This window comes from Podarcis cretensis (assembly GCF_951804945.1).
Source record: "Podarcis cretensis genome assembly, chromosome: 17".
NCBI classification, from domain to species: Eukaryota; Metazoa; Chordata; class Lepidosauria; order Squamata; family Lacertidae; genus Podarcis; species Podarcis cretensis.
In genome coordinates this window covers 1,193,991-1,213,898 of record NC_137187.1, presented here as the reverse complement: position 1 = coordinate 1,213,898, position 19,908 = coordinate 1,193,991, and the positions used below count along the sequence as shown (strand labels likewise).

Here is a 19,908-nt window from a genome sequence, read left to right as displayed (position 1 = left end):
AGTCACTTCCACTCATTCCAGCCCCCGGTCTGGAGTAAGGGGTGTTTGGATTGTTCAGCCCATCCAGTAACAAATGGTGCTATCTTAATTATATACCTCTTTTCCACTTCCTTCAAGCAGTTTGCAAACCAGTAGGTATGAAAAAAATTAATAATGATGCGAAAAGTCAGTCCTTAGGGCTTTTTAGTGCCAGCCAGACTCAGTTTCTTACCTTGCAATGTGAATGCATAGATACCTTTGATAAATTTGGAACTGGGCTAGGTATATGACATAATTAGGGATTACAAAGGTGGTTTTTGTTAAATAGCTGATGGGGGGGGGCCAATCAGGACCTCGCCATGGGGGGAGCTGCTTTAACCTTTTGCCTCTTCCACGCTATCTCCTGCTCCTGTTTTCAGTGGTAGTTTTGAGAAGGAACTTTTCTGGCTGTATTTTAAACAGGAAAGTGTATTTTAGATACTCTTACTCCCTTCTGCATTTGCACTTGGAGTTGCCTTCTTTATAGTAACACATTGAGAAGTATTTGCCCTTAAATTTGAGGCAAAAGTAACAGTATTTTTCCTTTGTCGTTGCAGAGTGCAGTGATCACATCTGATATGACTGAGATGATTTTCTCCAATAGTCCAGAACAGCAGCTCTCAGCCACCCAGAAATTCCGAAAACTTCTCTCAAAAGGTGAGTGCTAGAGGTAGTTATGAAAAAGCTCGGCTGCTGTTCCTGCTTGTATCCCAATATACATGATTGCTGCTAACTTTTCTGTAACCCCCTGAATCCCCTGTTGGTCCTTTCCTCACCACTTGCATTTAAGTACAGCTATTGCTAGTTTCCAGCAGTCTTTCCTGTTTCCATCATAACCAGCCAATACCCCCCAGCAGCTGGGGTCAGTGGGACGAGTGGAGCCAGGGCGTGGTTGGGAGATCTGGAACTGCTTTGACTGTTGGCAGTTGGCTATTTTAGTCTATGTTGTTGTTTTTTACCTGCTTGTTTTATGTCATATTTCTCCTTGTTCGTTGTTGCGCATAGTTGGAATAAAAGGTAAAGGTAAAGGTACCCCTGCCCGTACGGGCCAGTCTTGACAGACTCTGGGGTTGTGCGCCCATCTCACTTAAGAGGCCAGGGGCCAGCGCTGTCCGGAGACACTTCCGGGTCACGTGGCCAGCGTGACATCGCTGCTCTGGCGAGCCAGAGCCGCACACGGAAACGCCGTTTACCTTCCCGCTAGTAAGCGGTCCCTATTTATCTACTTGCACACGGAGGTGCTTTCGAACTGCTAGGTTGGCAGGCGCTGGGACCGAGCAGCGGGAGCGCACCCCGCCGCAGGGATTCGAACCGCCGACCTTTCGATCGGCAAGTCCTAGGCGCTGAGGCTTTAACCCACAGCGCCACTAGGTGGAATAGGTGGGGTTATATACAAATAATCAACCCACCACTGCCTTCCTGCTGACTTCAGCATGGGGACTGCAGCCACTGAGCAGCTGCCCTCCTCTCCCTGTCCAGTCTTGGATCCAGGATGTTATTAGAAGAGGGAGGGAACAGTGCATGGTGGGTTGCGTGGGTGGAGCCACTCAAAACTGATGTTAGACAGGCGGTGCCTGTGCTACAACCCCATTCCCCAGTTCTCCTTTGTTATCTAAGGGTTTTAGGGATAGTGGTGCTTCTAATCTTGTCATTAGGCAGCGGGTGACGCTGTGGTTTCACTGAGCCCCTTGGGCTTGCCGATCAGAAGGTCGGCGGTTCAAATCCCCACGACAGGGTGAGCTCCCATTGCTCCGTCCCAGCTCCTGCTAACCTAGCAGTTTGAAAACATGCCAGTGCAAGTAGATAAATAGGTACTGCTGCAGTGGGAAGGTAAACAGCGTTTCCGTGTGCTCTGGTTTCCGTCACAGTGTTCCATTGCACCAGAAGCAGTTTCGTCATGACCCAGAAAGCTGTCTGTGGAGAAACGCCGGCTCCCTTGGCCTGAAAGCAAGATGAGCTCCACAACCCCATAGTCACCTTTGACTGGACTTAACCATCCAGCAGTCCTTTACCTTTACCTAATCTTGTAATTAAACTTTGGGACCTGTGGCTTTGGAACAGTTAAGTGGGGCGGCAGTTCTGGGCTATCTTGAGCTTATGGGACAGGTCCTAGGGTATCAGTTAAATTAATAAAACAATAAATGGCTGTTACCTGTTTCTAAATGGAAATGTCACATTGAAGGCATGAAAGACCCAAGTATAAGAATGGTGGGTGTAGAAGATTGCATGTAAAGTAATAAACTGAATGCCTTGGACAACTGATATTATCTGTTTCTTGTGTAAGCACATAGCTTCACTTAAAAGGGTGGAAAAACCTACTCTGGTATCTTTGCGCTTTCAATAGAACCGAATCCTCCTATAGACGAGGTCATCAGTACACCAGGAGTAGTGCCCAGGTTTGTAGAGTTCCTCAAACGGAAAGAAAACTGCACTTTACAGGTATGTGTGTTCTGTTCCTCAATTTTATAGAATAGACTTTGATAATTAAAGTAAAAAAAAGAGGTGGGATTTTCTTAAGTAAAGGCCTGTGGGCTCTTGCAATAAATGCTGTCTATCCTAAAGGACTCATTCGATTTAACCTTGGGAGTTAATTAGAAAATATCCTTGAAATTCCATCAAGATTGAGGAGAAGATGGCCTGCTATAGACTTATCTTCAGCCTTTATAGGTCAGAGTGCCGGCAGTGCCGCCTTCCATGATATTTTTGACCGTAAGAAGGTCAAGAAAGTCAGTTCACTCCTTCTCCCAACTCCTGGTTTTCCCTTTTTCTTTTCCGGTGGACACTCCTGGGGCTCCTGCAGGCCGCTGAGCATCCCCTGCCCTCACTGGGCTGTTTTTTGATTGTTTTTAAGGGGGGGGGTTGCTCAGAGTTGGCCACTGGAGTGAACAAGTGGGATTAATACCATCTGCTCAGGGACCTGTTTCCTCTGTGCAAGACTTTTTGCTCCCCCCGGAAAAAAAATCTAACATTCTTTGGCTACTGGGCATACTTTGCCTTCATTGGGTTGTTATGCAGTGTTTTTTTGCCCTAGGTTTGTATTTTTTAAAAGAGCTTTTTGTACGTCTGTGAACTTCAGGAGTTTCCCAGTCTGTGCTAATACCTCCCTCTCGTTTCTTAGTGGATCCAGTTTGGCCCATTTCTGTTGGCACTCTCTACCTTGAGGTCACAGTTAGAGGGAGTGGTGATGATATTACAAATGGCTGAGAGTGACTTGCCTAAGGCTTAAACAGTGAGCTCATGAAAGAGGCAAGAATCAAATTCCAGGTCTCTCTTACCATCATTTTACATCAGTTTGAGTTGCCTTTATAAAATGTGCCCAGTGAAAGTGTCTTCAAGGTTAGCTGTCGTGTTTCTTTGCATTTAGTTAACATTTTTTTTAAAAAAGTCCAGGGAAAAATATATTTTTTTATGTTGAAGGAATTTGGGATATGATCCCTTCAAATTATGTCCCAACAAAGCTCTTCAGTTTGTAATATCAGGAGAAAAATAGGTACACATTTGACTCTGCTGTTACCTATACACCCTATATTAAGAACATAGGCCACTAGTCCAGCATTCTGTTCTCACAGTAGCCTTCCTGTTAGAGGCATACACTTTTCTTCTGCACACACTTTTTAATGAATGCTAATTGCAGCATATCTGTCTTATAATGCAATATTATTTGCAAAATTGTGTATTACATAGAAAGCAGATGAGCAGGATGTTAGTGGGAGAAAAGCTGATTAAAGTGTCTGCTAGATAATTATTATTATTATTATTATCATTATCATTATTTATTTATTTATTTATTTATACCCCGCCCTCCCCAGCCAAGGCCAGGCTCAGAGCGGCTTACAAGCAATAATAAAAACAAATTGAATGATTACAACTTAAAACAAAATTAAAATACAACATTAAAATAATGAAACATTAAAATATTAAAATGTAGCCTCATCACAGGAGGAGAAGGAAAAGAAAAAAGAAGGGAGGGAATCAAATTGGCTCCAAGCCAAAGGCCAGGCGGAAAAACTCTGTCTTACAGGCCCTGCGGAAAGAAATCAGATCCTGCAGGGCCCTGGTCTCATGAGGCAGAGCATTCCACCAGGCCGGAGCCAGAGTTGAAAAGGCCCTGGCTCTGGTTGAAGCTAATCTAACTTCCTTAGGGCCCGGGACCACTAGGGTGTTGCTATTTATGGACCTCGAGGCTCTCCGTGGGGCATACCAGGTGAGGTGGTCTCGTAGGTACGAGGGTCCTAGGCCGTGAAGGGCTTTAAAGGTCAAAAGCAGCACCTTAAATCTGACCCTGTACTCCACCGAGAGCCAGTGCAGCTTGAAAAGCACTGGGTGAATATGCTCCATGGCTGGAGTTTCTGGGACAGCTTCAAGGGCAGCCCCGCGTAGAGCGAATTACAGTAGTCAAGCCTGGAGGTGACCGTCGCATGGATCACTGTGGCCAGGTGGCTTGTGCTTGTTGCCACCTCTGACCATGTGCCTGGCATGGCAACTACCCCAAGTTAGTGAAGATTTCTGGTTCAAGCATCATGTCGTAGACAAACAGCTGCTGAAGAAGGGCTTCCTCTCTCTCCTGTTCCAGTTTGAAGCTGCCTGGGTGCTGACTAACATTGCCTCCGGAAATTCCCTTCAGACCCGGATTGTGATCCAAGCAGGAGCTGTTCCTATCTTCATAGAGCTACTCAGCTCAGAATTTGAAGATGTGCAAGAACAGGTTAGTGTCTCAAAAGGCAAGATAGCATAGAGGCTGCTGCGTATAGCACACGCCACTGAGTTTCCTCCTATTGCTAGTTTCAAGTTTTCCAGCTGCTGATGTTCATCTGGTTTAAAAAGATGGCAAACAAAAGTCTTAACTTGCGAGATGCAGAACCTTTGGCCCATGGACTTAATCCGGGCAACAGGGATGGGTTCTTTTCATCCTCTTCACAAAATGCTGGGTGTATTCTGAGTTTTTCCACGTGCACTGCAATCAGGAAGAAAATTGCTTGCCACTTTCCAGCTGATCTGCTGAGCGTGTGTGTTTGCATGCTCATCCTTCTGATCACAGCACAGCAGGAGGGGAGGTGTAAACCTCTCTGCCTAGAGCAGCGTCTTGGGGGATTCAGATCAGCCCTCCTGGCTCCTCAGCTGATCAGCATGGATCAGGGGAGGCGTGTGGAAGGCCTGGGTTTTCATCCCTGTGGAGCATGCTGAGTGGAGAAGTTTTAAGTATTGCAGAATAGCGTTCTGTGATTGGGGTTAAAATAATGCCTCTACCCCTTAACTGATTTGCATGGATCCCAAGGGAAGGGGGAGCTGAGCAGAAGGCAGTGTGTTGGTATTATGTGTTTCTGGGTGTAATTTTGGTGGATGCGCACTTCTGATTCTAGTATATAAACTGTTTAAATACATAAATAAGGGGAAACAGTAACGCTTTAGAACCTCAATGATTCCTGTTGCCTCATGTCCAAACAACTCAGCTTATCTAGCAAGCTGATACTGATAGGTGGGAGCAGTCAGCCTGGCTGATTTCACAGAATTCATTTAGAACAGGGTTCCCCAAACTTTGGTCTCCAGCTGTTGTTGGACTATCCCTAGCTAGCAGGACCAGTGGTCCAGGATGATGGGAATTGTAGTCCAGCAACAGCTGGAGAACCACGCTTGGGAAACCCTGGTTTAGAAGGATAGCTGCACATTTCACTTCAAAGCTTGCTTTCTAGGAGGGCAAGAGATTTGCCTGTTTGAAGAAACGAAACTTAGGGTCTGGGCCCCCTTCACAGGGGCAAGGTTGGCAACCCTCAAGTTAAGAGGTGTTTGCCACCGCCATTCTTACTTGCTTTTCCATATGAAGAAGTAAAGGTAAAGGTAAAGGTACCCCTGCCCGTACAGCCAGTCGTGTCCGACTCTAGGGTTGTGCGCCCATCTCACTTAAGAGGCCGGGAGCCAGCGCTGTCCGCAGACACTTCCAGGTCACGTGGCCAGCGTGACGAAGCTGCTCTGGCAAACCGGCACCAGAGCAGCGCACGGAAACACCATTTACTTTCCCGCTATAAAGCGGTACCTATTTATCTAATTGCACCCGGGGGTGCTTTTGAACTGCTAGGTGGGCAGGAGCTGGGACCGAACGACGGGAGCTCACCCTGCCGCGGGGATTCGAACCACCGACCATGCGATCGGCAAGTCCTAGGCGCTGAGGTTTTACCCTCAGCGCCACCCGCGTCCCCCATATGAAGAAGTAGTAGTAACAATAACAATAATTTTATTATTTATATCCCACCCATCTGGATGGGTTTCCCCAGCCGCTCTGGGTGGCTTCCAGTAGAACATAAAAAACATAATAAAACATCAAACTTTAAAAACTTCTCAATACAGGGTTGCCTTCAGATGCCTTCAAAAAATTGTAGTTCTTTATCTCCTTGACATCTGATGGGAGGGTGTTTCACAGGTAGGGCGCTACCACCGAGAAGGCTCTCTTCCTGATTCCCCGTAACTTCACTTCTCGCAGTGAGGGAACCTCCAGAAGGCCCTCGCAGGTGGACCTCAGTGTCTGGGCTGAATGATGGGGGGGTGGAGATACTCCGTGAGGTCCTTCAGGTATACTGGGCTGAGATGAAAGCTTTCTTATTTGCCCATATTCTTTTAAGTCTCTTTGAGTATTTTATATTGTTTTGTTGATCAGCTGGCATTTTCTGAAGTGAGAGAAGTACTGAAGACTGGTCTTTAGATATTTTAAATAGAATAAAATATATGAATATGATGTTAAGACAATTATTGGTGCTGAGATACAGGACAAGGGAGGGTTGCACTCTCAGAAAAGTTGATCTAACAGTTTTCTGTCTTCTTTCTCAGGCTGTTTGGGCCCTTGGCAATATTGCAGGGGACAGTACTATGTGTAGAGATTACGTGCTGGACTGCAACATCTTACCCCCTCTATTGCAGTAAGTTTTCTAGATGGTGTTCAGGTTTATTTGCCAGCAGTGCCCAATAGAATAACCCTGACTGGAGTGAGTGTGTGTGTGTGTGCGCGCGCATGTGCTCATGCAGATGAGCACTGCAGTATTAGCACAAAAGAATTTGGTGTAATGTTCAAACTATTAGAGACACTTACTGTCTGACACTACCTAGATAACTTTGTAGTTGATATTTATTGCTTTAATGTAGTCTGTTGGGAAGGATGCATAGAGAGGAGAAAATATTTCATCATTTGGCCAGCCCTACGAGCAAAAGGTAAGCTTAGGCTGGAATCCTAATTCCACTATCATAGGACTAAGCCCAACTGAATTTTAGGGACTTACTTCTGAGTAAACATAGGATTGTGCGCATAGGGGGCGTTCCTATACTTGCATTTCTTACACCGACCTCCATATCTTCCCTCATTAGCAGCAAGTTTTACTCTCCCCCCCCCCCACGTCATTCTGTGAAAGCATGACAATTCCTCCTGAACTTCTTGGAAATTAAAAATACAGTAGTACCTCGGTTTTTGAACATAATCCGTTCCGGAAGACCGTTTGAGTTCCAAAACGTTCGAAAACTGAAAACAGAAATCTCAGTACGGAAAACTCAATACAGAAGCTGCGTTTCCAGTTCGACTTTCGAGGCATGTTCGAAAACTGAAGCATTTTCTTCCGGGGTTTACAGCACTCAAATTCCGAAACATTTGTCAACGGAGACATTCGAAAACTGAGGTACCACTGTAACTATGGGAATTTAACAGGGTTTTCTTTTATAAGCATGATTTCAAGTTAGAAAGCAGATACTCGGTAGTTTGTGTTCAGTGTCCTCTTCTTTTCGTAAGCTTTCTGTTGCAATACTTTTTTCTTTTTCTTTCTTTTCTTTTTTGTATTTTCAGATTGCTTTCCAAACAGAATCGTCTCACCATGACTCGGAATGCTGTGTGGGCACTCTCTAATCTTTGCAGAGGAAAGAATCCTCCCCCAGACTTTGCTAAGGTAGGAAATAAAGTCTGAAAAGCGTTGCCTTTTGTGGATAAGAAAAGGAGTTCACAACATTCCTTTCTGGAGCAGCCTTCTTAAATATCTGGAGGCTTTTAAGGAAACAAAGTTCTCATCTCGTTTAAAAAAAAAAATTGTTTGCTGTCATGTATGCTTCCAGATGGGGTGCTGGGAGTTGTAGTCCAACAACAGCTGGGGGACCAAGTTTGAGAAACACTGGTTTAGGTCCTTTGTTGAAAAAGACCTGCGCATAGTAGTAATTGTGATGACAGGCATGCTTATTCCATTGATTTTTCACCCCTCTCGTTTCTTTGTAGGTCTCCCCCTGTCTGAGTGTGCTGTCATGGCTGCTCTTCGTCAACGACACAGATGTCCTAGCGGATGCATGCTGGGCACTCTCATACTTGTCTGATGGACCCAATGATAAAATCCAGGCTGTGATTGATGCAGGAGTATGTAGGAGACTTGTGGAACTCCTGATGTAAGGACTTTAGATCAAGCAAATTTATTTAATCAAGCAAGTCTATTAAATGTTGCCCTTTTACTTGCCGTCACGTCAGGTTGGCCTTAGCTTTTATTTCTTGCTGAAAGTGCAGGTGTGAATACATTATTTGGGGCCCAAGGCCACCTGTTTTGAACCACATTGCAGGAACAGTGGTTATGATGTCCATATTACTTAAAGAAACAAAGGAGGAATAAATAGAACACAGTGGCCTTGCATCCTGGCATCAAGACACAACAGTTGAAGACGTGACTGTGAAACAAATAACATTTGACTCTGTTAAACTGAAGCTTTTCTTTTTTTCCTTTTTTTAGGCATAACGACTACAAAGTGGTGTCTCCTGCTTTGCGAGCAGTTGGGAACATTGTTACAGGGGATGATATCCAGACCCAGGTATAAGCACTGCTCACTGCAACAACATTTACTGATTCCAGTTTTCACAGTAACTGAATAGAAGTAAATCTCTTTCTTTCAGTCCTCAGCCTTAAGAGGCTTCATAGAGCTGAACATGTCTTGTGGGTTATATCCTGTGAAAATGTTGCACAAGCAGAACAACTTCTGCTCATACAGTGGAACTTTTCCTTCCTCTCCACCCTCTGTGCACCCCACACATTCCCCTCCAAATCTTTTCTGGGGGTTCTCCCTGTCAGCATTGCCCCTGAGCCAGTGCCACCGACTGGACTCATCCACTTCAGCCACTCTCTGAGCCAGGCGAGCTGGGGCAGCACTTCCAGAGACCACCTTCTGTCCAGGAACAGGTCAAAGTGCTGTGGACTCACAACTCAGAGTTGTGAGCACCAGATTCACTTCCGAAGACAGTCGTTGCACAGCAGAGCATAAACCACTCGGAGAACAGCTCTGTAGAATAACTACTTCTATTCTATCTACAACTGTCATACAAACTATATACAGAGCTAAATGAAGAAGCTGAACTGCACTGAGTGTCTGCAGCTGCTCTTAGCAGCAACCTTATCTATACAAAGATAACTCTCTCTCTCTCTCTAACACTCAGTCTCTCTCTTTGATGTGAGGCTGGAGCGGAATAAGTAGTGAGCAGAAACCACCCCCCTCCTTTCTGGAGAATCGGCAGAGAACATCAGCAGATTCTTGGAATGGGAGGGGTGAAATCTCCTCACTTCCAACACTCTGGAGCAGGTATGGGGGTTGGAGGAGGAGAAGTTCTATTGTGCAAATAGAACTCTTTCTGCCCATGCAATGACTTCATTGGATTCAACCCTTTTCCCCCCTTAAACCTCCTTGAGGTTTTGTGCCTTGAAATCCTGTGTTCAGAAAGCTACATTGGCCTTATTCCTGGTGTCCTTGGCCTGCGCTCTCCTTGAAATACTCATGCCTGTGCTTGCTAGTTCCAACTCTCTAGGATACGGCTAAATCTGTAAGACATACATAATTGCTCGTGGCATTCTTTAGTATCATACTTCTCAAAATGTTTGAAGTCAGAGCCAACTATATGCTAACTCCACTTTTTTGAGCCTGACCTTCCTCTACAACAGAAAACGTGAGCATATCAATATAGTGAGTAACCTGGTGATGATGGTTCTAATAGGTAAAGGTAAAGGGACCCCTGACCATTAGGTCTAGTCGTGACCGACTCTGGGGTTGCGGTGCTCATCTCGCTTTACTGGCCGAGGGAGCCGGCGTACAGCTTCCGGGTCATGTGGCCAGCATGACTAAGCCGCTTCTGGCGAACCAGAGCAGCGCACGGAAATGCCATTTACCTTTCCGCCGGAGTGGTACCTATTTATCTACTTGCACTTTGACGTGCTTTCGAACTGCTAGGTTGGCAGGAGCAGGGATTGAGCAACGGGAGCTCACCCCGTAATGGGGATTTGAACCACCGACCTTCTGATCGGCAAGTCCTAGGCTCTGTGGTTTAACCCACAGCGCCACCCATGTATAAATAGGCACTATGTAGCCGAATAGAAATTCAGCATAACAGGAAGGAAAGGAGTCTGTCTCCTCAGTGATGCTCCCAGTGATAGTGTGCTGTTCACCTAGTTGCGGCAGGGAGACTTTCTTTCTGGAATCTGCTCAGGAAAAGTGCTAGGACCCACAGTTTGGGAAACACTGTTTGAGCTTGTTGGCTATAGGGTATCTGTGCATATCCTTTTCACTGATTTTTTGTTAGTGCCTAGGAACCCAGCACTATTTGTGCTACTCAGCTTTCTTATTTCAGTTCAGCATCTTGGAGTTTTCAAGTCAAGTTCTGAGCATGCACCCTTGCTCAGTGTTAGATTGTAAAGCTGTCTTTTGAGCATGGTGGTCTCTAATATTTTGAGTAGACTTTCTTTGTATCTCTTGCACCTGCATTTGTAAACACATCTTTGTAATGTTGACCAGAATCCTTTCTTCCTCTCCTTTGCTTACAGTTCTCATCAGTTGTGCACCTGCTGTACAGTGGCAAAACCCACCCTTTGTATCCTTAATGGGCTCCAAGAGCAAGTCTTGTGAGACTTGTTAAATAAATAAAGTCTAATGATAAACAACCCCTCCTTGCTCTTCTTTGGCAAAGCCTGCCACTTCATTGTGGGAGAAATTTAAGCTTTCAAAATAATATTTTCCATTCTTTCACATTTACTTTCTTGCTCACCTTATATTTACAGGGTTAGAGTGTGAGACATCTAGGCTCATTGGTTAGATTCGTTAATATGAAAATGCCTACCTATGCAGTCTTTAACAGTATTAACACTTACATAACTTAGAATATCTGCCTCATCAGTGACAGCTTACTTTCCACTAAATCTGAGACGAGAAAGGTATTAAGTGCACCTGTCTTCTCCGTCAAGTTCTTCAAACTCTCATGCCCTGCTCAGTATTTTCTCCTGACATTGACAGTGCTTTCTGTGCATGGAAATACCTTTATGTTGCCTTTTCTGCCTCTTTCGTTCTTTCCCCACTTTTCTTCCCACTTGATTTTATCTTCAGGCAGACTACTGCTATCTTATTCTCCCCTTTACTTCCTTGAGCTTTCTGCTTTTTCTCAGCATATTCTTTTGATTTTAGATAAGGAAAAAATCTCTTTATTATGCTTTCCTCGTGTTTCCTTAAGGTAAGTGTGCATGGAATTTTTAGATCCATCTTTTGGATGCAGTCAAAAATCAATCTCTTTCTTTCCCTTTCCCAGGTAATACTGAATTGTTCAGCTCTGCAGAGTTTACTACACTTGCTTAGCAGTCCTAAAGAATCAATCAAAAAGGAAGCATGTTGGACAATATCAAACATCACAGCTGGAAACAGAGCGCAGATTCAGGTAATAAAGCTGGTTGGCTCAGAGGTTCACTTGCCAGCACAAAATCAGATTCTTAGATCTATTGCTGTCCATGCAGACTTTGGCAGAATATTACATGCTCTTGCTTGTATCTTGTTTGGCATTTTCAGCAGACTTTTATAAATTCAAGATCAGAACTGGGAAATGTCAGGAGAACAACTCTAATTTTAACTCTACTCCTCCCCCCACAAAATATTAGACCAGTTGGAGATGGATGCTCAATACTGTTGAATACAAAACAAAACAAGCAAACGAAAACCACTGGTGAATCCAGCTTTCCATGATTAGAGTAACCTGCGCCATCCCCCTTTCTGCTGGACTCAAGCTGGTTATTTGGTCTAAACAAAGAACAAACCTGTGGTCACGTAAAGCATCCTCAATAAACACACGAGACGTAACTGGCTGTGTTCTCATAAATTTAGCAGGGGATCAAATACTTTCCCCCCTCGCTGTAGCACTCTGTGTCATATTACTGTGTTGAAGCAAATAATCCTGATTTTTAAATCTGCTATTAAGACCTTGTTTATTTTTCAGACTGTCATAGATGCCAACATTTTCCCAGCTCTGATAAGTATATTGCAAACTGCCGAGTTTCGGACAAGAAAAGAAGCGGCTTGGGCTATTACTAATGCAACATCTGGTGGCTCTGCTGAGCAGATCAAGTAAGTGCCAGCAAGCTTTCCAAACAAAGACCTTCATGGTGGAAGGGTTGTGCTGAGAGCTGGTGCTGCAAAGTTTCTCTTTTCTCCTGCACTCCCCATCCCCCTTGACCAAAAGATGCCTGCTCTGTTCATACATGTTTTCTCATATCTCTGTCAGGAGGGGGGAACCTCTGGTCAGCATAGCTAATGGCCAGAGTTTATGCAGTAGTAGTCCAGCAATATCTGGAGATTTCCCCACTCCAGTCTGCACTGTTTTGGTCAGCCTCTTCTAAGGCTTCACTTTCTAGAAGAACTGCCCAGATTCTTCATATCACTGAGTGTTATCCACTGGACATGGGTGAGCGGAACACTGTTCCTCTCTCTCGAGAACTCTTCGTGCTTTTGAGGGTGCCTGCGGGACGCGGGTGGCGCTGTGGGTTAAACCACAGAGCCTAGGACTTGCCGATCAGAAGGTCGGCGGTTCAAATCCCTGCGACGGGGTGAGCTCCCATTGCTTGGTCCCTGCTTCTGCCAACCTAGCAGTTCAAAAGCACGTCAAAGTGCAAGTAGATAAATAGGTATCACTCCGGCGGGAAGGTAAACGGCGTTTCCGTGCGCTGCTCTGGTTCGCCAGAAGTGGCTTAGTCCTGCTGGCCACATGACCCGGAAGCTGTACGCCGGCTCCCTCGGCCAATAAAGCGAGATGAGCACCGCAACCCCAGAGTCGGTCACAACTGGACCTAATGGTCAGGGGTCCCTTTACCTTTACCTTTAACCAAGATGCCAGAAGTGGTGCTGCCACTTTGCCAAGCCGAATCCTCTAGTTGTCTTGATTCCCAATCCATTGTGGTTTTCAGGTACCTGGTAGAACTTGGCTGCATCAAACCACTCTGTGACCTCCTTACGGTAATGGACTCGAAGATTGTGCAGGTGGCTCTTAATGGGCTGGAAAACATCCTGAGACTGGGCGAGCAAGAAGCCAGGCGAAGTGGAACTGGCATTAACCCATACTGTGCACTCATTGAGGAAGCCTACGGTAAGGGGATTTGCTGGTGGGTAACATCCATATTAGACTATCCAGCTTTTGCCTCGTTTCTCATGGTTCATTATGACCTCAAAGTAAATGGAAGACTTTCCAAGCAAAATTGTACTCTTTCAGTGTCGGGGGCGAGGACCTACTGTACATTTTCTGGCCCATATTTTTTCTTTCTAGTAATCTTCCTTTGTAACAACTTCTGATACTTCCTCAGTTGCTTTTAATTTTCCAGTTCAAGTAGCATTTAGGAACATAAGAATAGTCTGCTGGATCAGGCCAGTTGTCTACAAGAGGACTCTCCCCTCTCATGGTTTCCAACAGTGGAGGAAATAACCATTGATAGCCGTCTCCTCCATGAATTTGTCTAATCGTCTTCCAAAATCATCCAGATTGTTGGCTATCACTTCCTCCTGAGGAAGCAAGTTCGATAGTTTGACTATACACTGCATGAAGAAGTACTTTCTTATATTTGTCCTAAATCTTCCAACATGCAGTTTCATGGGATGTTCATGAATTCTAGGTGTTACAAGGGGGGTGGGGACTTTTCTATGTACTTTCTGCGTGCCATGCATAATTTTATAGGCTTCTATCAGGTCACCTCTTATTTGCCTTTTCTCTAAACTAAAAAGTCCCAAATGCTGCGACCATTCTTCATATGGGAGCATCTCCACCCCCTTGATCATTTTGGTGCCTTTTTCGGAACCTTTTCCAACTTGGTTCATTTCTGCAGAAAATGCTGGATACAAAGATAATGGCAGTACCTCTTTTCAAAATAAAAGCAGAATTTTGGAAATACCTCTTCATATTTGTGGTCGCTTACAGTCTGCAGCACAGGTGGCGCTGTGGTCTAAACTACTGAGCCTCTTGGGCTTGCCGATCAGAAGGTTGGCGATTTGAATCCCTGCAACGGGGTGAGCTCCCATTGCTCTGTCCCAGCTCCTGCCAACCTTGCAGTTCGAAAGCACACCAGTGCAAGTAGATAAATAGGGAAGGTTTCTGTGCGCTCTGGTTTCCGTCACAGTGTGCCATTGCGCCAGAAGCGGTTTAGTCATGCTGGCCACATGACCCAGAAAGCTGTCTGCACCGCAACCTCATAGTCGCCTTTGACTGGACCGTCCAGGGGTCCTTTACAAACGCCAAAATATAAATATAACCAAAATCTTGCAGTTAGGCTGCAGGCTTAGCTGCTGCACCGGGCAGGACATAAAGATCCTCTTAAGTGCATTTTTGTGGATTACAGCACTTGAGGGTTTTGCAGAGCATTTTAATATTTCTCTACCACATCATTACCTAAGCAGCACCTGCAAAGTCTGAAGTAATGAAGAGGCAGTTGTGGGGTGGGATAGCTCCAGTAGCAATGGAAACTTCTGCCGTTAGAATCTTTGTAGGGTCTCAGTGGAGTCTCCTGGTTTTTAATTGATGCTGCAGTTCAGATAGCCTGGTCTGTGTATCTCGCTCCGTCTTTGCCCCACCCCCTTCTCAGCAACATGTACATATAGGGAACCTGTGGCCATCCAGATGTTTGGGGACTCTAGCTACTGTCAGCCCCAACCAGCATGGCAAATGATATGGGGTGATGGGGAATCCACCAATATCTGGAGAGCCAGAGGTTCTCCATCGTTGACAAAGATGCAGTTCAGGTATACCTTCATGTTCAGCAACTGAGGGGCTCTGTGTATTTTTCTTGCAGGCCTGGATAAGATTGAATTCCTCCAGAGTCACGAGAACCAAGAAATCTACCAGAAGGCCTTTGATCTGATTGAGCACTACTTTGGGACGGAGGAGGAAGATAGCAGCATCGCCCCGCAAGTCGATCTTGGCCAGCAGCAGTACATCTTCCAGCAGTGTGAGGCTCCCATGGAAGGTTTCCAGCTGTGAGGCGCTCCTGTGCACTGCGTTGCACTTGCCCATCCAGCCCTGTTGTAGAGCTCTGAGTTGCCCACAGAGTGGTCCTGTTTTCCATAAACCTGTGTGAGCTCATTTGCTTGCTTTGCACACACGCTTCCTTACAAACACAACTGGAAAACATTTGGCTCTTTGTTGTAGGACGCCACTTCGGTAAGGGCTTACCCTAGCTGCTGTGCCCATCTCTCCAGAGCTTGGGCACTTCTGCAAAGATGTCAGTTTTCCCCAATGAAGTACACACTAAAGTGGTGTAATCCTAGATTCTAAAACAAGGGTGGAGTTTCCTTTGTGTGTCTGTGTGCGTGTTGCAGTGTTCTTGCTATCGACAAAGAGGATTCGAGAGACTCTTCCTTTCCAGGCACTCCTAAAGTGCCTGTCTCATTTGAGGCTCACGCAGAATTTTGAATGGTGGTGGTTCTGTGTGTGGCAGCTTGGGCTTCTGTTAATCTATATATATGTATGTATACTATATATATACATATATGATACACAGAGATACAGGAAGGAGCTCTCTGTTCCCTGCACTTACAGCCGCCAGTGAATAAGCTGCTCCAGGTTCTTGGAACAATGAACAGTTGACAGCAGGCAGAATTCCTATGCTGCCACTTCAACCGCATGGGGTTTGTTCTCTTCTGTCTGCATGAGGAACGGAGCCCATCTCTCTGTACCTCCCATGGGGCAGCCAGGGCTCTTTTGAAGATGTCCGAAATCACGTCAGGGATAGAGGAACTGTTCCTGTCCATCTACCACAGCATCAATTGGCTCCCTCTACATTCAGACTGAAATCTCTTTCAAGTTTCGAAAGTGGTCCTCATTAACATGGTTCCTGCTGAGAAATCCACGCTTGAGTTTTTGTAAACGTCTTGGTTGAACAGGGCTGTCTGTAAATCACATTCTGTTGTAAATTCTTGACATGCTAAAATATTGAAGCAAAGAAGATAACGGGCTCCCTGGGCCACCTCTGCTTACGTGGACTGTAGCTTCTAAGTCAGGCCAGAAAGGGACACCTGGATTCTATAAACTTCACTTAAAGGCACATAGAACGCTCTTATGACTAATGAAACCTAAGTTCTGAAATCATCTGCCTAATATTCTTGACTGACACCGCTTATTTAATCCTTAGTACAGCTGATCTCTGGCCAAACGCCATCAGCTTCCTGCAGCAACCAGGGGTGTTGTCGTGCCGTCTCCGTGTGTCTGTAGAATGCTCTCTTGACTAGCACCAAGATGGTGGCTCTCCGATACGCTCGGACCGAAGACATTGGATATGAACGCCAATTGTTTTGAACCTCTTCACCTAGTCCAAGGCCAGCCGACTCCGACAGCATAGTCTTAATTTAACTTGGCATCCGCCATTATCAGCAGTGTTGTTCACTCTCTTGTGAATGCATGGATCTTGCGGGAGGCTTGCACCCTGACCTTGAGTCAGTTTGACTTTCCAGGACTTGACCTTCCATCACAAACATTGTGAATACATAATAAATTCTGTTGTCAGAATTGTTTGACAAGATTCTTCATGTTATAATTAATGGAAGAAAACTTGACATCGCCTGCAAGGAAATATACTTTGTCAACCTATTAGGAGGTATGGTCTCATCAGTGTTCTTCTGTGTGACTGACCCTTCTCCTGAACACTTTGTATCTATGTCTGTGCTTTTAGGATGGGAGCTCTCGCAGCTGCCAGTTCTGTCCATTCTTCATCAGCCTCCACCCTCTTAAGTTAACTTCCTTTAGTTTTGTGCTGCTCTGTGAAGAAGCATCTCTAGGTTACCATTTCAACTTCAGTTGTTTGTAACTTTAAAATTAGGGCTGGGCTGAGATGGGGGGCGGGCATGTGTTTTGCAATAAACTTATTTCCCATTTTGGTTCTTGTTCCGGGGGAATTTAAAACCAGGCAAAAAAAGTTGGCCCCCTACTATGAGAGAAGGAGTCTATGGCCTCTCTCTGATTCAGCATAGTGGGATCATCATGTAACCAAATCCAGCAGGATTGCCTGGATTGATGTTTAAAAGGGGGGGGAAAGGCACCAAAACCGCAGATGGGAGAAAGAATCCACAATGAACAGGAAGCAAACAATGTACAAGAAAGGTAAGCGAGGTGTGAGAAGAGTAGTTTCATGGGGTGTATTGTGGGCAAAAAATGAAGTACAGTCTGGTTGGTTTGTTCTTTAAATTAGGTGGCTAATCTTTATAACAACCTCAATGTTGCCTTTATATCCCATAGTAAACCATGTTTCTTTAAGGGTGGTAGCAGCACTGATGAATAGCAATCTTGTTTCAGCTTTCAGATTTTTTTTGTGGCTGAGTTTTTTAAAGTGTAAATTACTGATGACATGTCATTTCTATAAGATTTGTTTCAAATCATGTACTTTAATTGATAGTTTTTCGGGGGGCAGCAAGCTGCATATTTTCTAAGCCAATTTCATTGAAGGGTGCATGTGGTACAGAAATGTCTCACATGCACAAACACTGACAGTGTGTATATGTGTGTGCTTACCTAGAGTATATATGCACAGGCACACTCCTCCAATGTGTGTGCTAATGTGTATGTATATATGTATATTTACACACATCCTATATCTTTCTCACACCGAAAGTTTTTCTCCCAAGCTAGTGAGAACGTGGTGCATTGGTGTTCCCGCTAGGAAATAATGAATTCTCTCTTCAAAGGAGTGAATTAAACCATAAATACATAGAAGTGAAACGGAGTGCTGTCTTTTTCTTTCATTTTTAAAAGTAGGGCTAATGTGGTGCTTCTTTCTGTTAGCTGCTGTGGTGATGTACATACGCAAATCAGAATATCCTGTACAATCCAAAGTTGAGAGACAGCAGGTCAACTCTGTGAGATGGAGGTGGCTGCGTAAAAGTTCTGGACAATGAGTTGAAGCGTCAAACCACACTTCCTAAACCTTTGAAGGCTTGCACTAACACATAAATATTATTTCAGTGTTGACCTGCTGACCTGGATGAGCAGAACACTGCCTGCATTTTTTGCTGGGGGGGGGGAGCAAGGGCAGGAAGGAAATTGATATGAACCTGGCAGTGATTGTGCCTTCTGTCCCTACTGGCCCAAAGCTGCTGTATTGAATGCCTCTGGCAGAGAGACCCCCATTGTTGCATATTAGGTTTAAGGGAGACGGCACCCTTGTTCAAATGTGATTTGATTGAAGGAAGCATTTAGGGTCCATACCATAATCTATAAATCATTTTCCAAAGCCATAGAGTGTATAATAATAGCATGAGGATTACTTCCTGTTTACTGGGGGGGGGGGGCAGGCCACAAAAGGTAGGGGGAGGAATATATAATTTAAAGATACATCTTTTGAAATATGTACATTTAGCCCTGTGTTTTGGGTAGTAATTCTGTATACATGTAGCCCAAGATACCTGAATTAGAATGAAAACTATTTCTAGGCTCTATCAAGAACTGAATTTGTATATTCAGAGATCATGGCGCTCTTCTTTATTAGAGAAGTTAAAAATCTCAATAGAAATGCGTAGTATGACATCCCCCGCGGTGTTCAAGGAACTTCTTGGTACCCAGAAAAATGGGATATGGTATACATTATGCCCAAGCCAAACTACTGTACTATGAAAAGCTACAGATGAGATATTTTTGTGACCCCAAAAGTGGACTGTGAAGTTTGCCTTGTAACAAAAGCCAGTGATACGTTTTAGACTCAGCAAATGGATCTCCATATGAGCATGTTCCCAAAACGCCACGGAGTTGTACAGGACAAAGCCAATGGGTTGTAGCTGGGGGTTCAGTTGAGTAAAACCTGCCCTTGCTTGCCAGAGGCTTCAATTAGCAGGAGCCCCCATAACACCCCTGAGTGTATGCCAGGCATGGCCAGACTTGACCCTCCAGCTATTTGGGGACCACAATTCCCATCATCCCTGACCACTGGTCCTGTTAGCTATGGATGATGGGAGTTGTTGTCCCAAAACAGCTGGAGGGCCAAGTTTTTCCATGCCTGGAGTGTATGCCATTACTTTCTCCTATATAAACCAGGTGAGTTCAGATATATTGCCCTTGAAAATAACAGGCTACTACTGAGTGTAACATCCTCTGCCCTAGGAAGTGGGCCTTTTTATTTTTAATTCTATGCATCTTACATGGTTACTCAATGCATGGAGTTCTCCCCTACCATTTTTATCTTCAGAAGAACTCTCTATCAAGTGGGTTAATGAGCGATTAGTGCTCAAGGCTTTTCTATAAAATATTTCTGTAGTGGCAATAGTGCACCCCAATTGAAGTTGGTGTCCAGTCCTGATCCACCAGTGGAATAACATAGATCTCTTGAAAAAAGGTTGCATTCAGTGTAACACTAAGGTAAATATTACACAGGTGTGATGGAACCCTCTCCCTTCCTCCCCGTAAACCTGCTTTGGGGTTCCCCCCAACCATCTGAAGCAGATTTGGGGTGTGTGGAGGTGCCTGGGGGAAGGAGAGGGGAAGTCCCATTGGACTAGCAGTTATCTTTGCAAGCGTGCAATGAGCATATTGAATACTGCCAAAGCTCTGTTTGCTTCAGATACCCAGGTGCCATTTTTCAAGGAAACAAAAAGAAATTGGTTCACACCACACCCTGATATGTG

General features: G+C 44.9%; 1 protein-coding gene across 1 annotated transcript in view; it reads left to right on the top strand.

Moving 5' to 3' along the window:
- KPNA1 (karyopherin subunit alpha 1) overlaps positions 1-18,013 on the top strand; it is a 37,022-nt gene extending 19,009 nt beyond the window's left edge. Inside the window, exons 4-14 of the mRNA XM_079960319.1 lie at positions 576-675; positions 2,363-2,457; positions 4,592-4,723; positions 6,838-6,926; positions 7,838-7,937; positions 8,258-8,421; positions 8,757-8,835; positions 11,585-11,710; positions 12,263-12,390; positions 13,227-13,405; positions 15,096-18,013. Coding sequence (XP_079816445.1) covers positions 576-675; positions 2,363-2,457; positions 4,592-4,723; positions 6,838-6,926; positions 7,838-7,937; positions 8,258-8,421; positions 8,757-8,835; positions 11,585-11,710; positions 12,263-12,390; positions 13,227-13,405; positions 15,096-15,283 — 1,380 coding nt within the window. The 3' untranslated portion in view covers positions 15,284-18,013. The remainder of the gene's footprint in view (positions 1-575; positions 676-2,362; positions 2,458-4,591; positions 4,724-6,837; positions 6,927-7,837; positions 7,938-8,257; positions 8,422-8,756; positions 8,836-11,584; positions 11,711-12,262; positions 12,391-13,226; positions 13,406-15,095) is intronic.
- Positions 18,014-19,908: the final 1,895 nt, after the last annotated feature.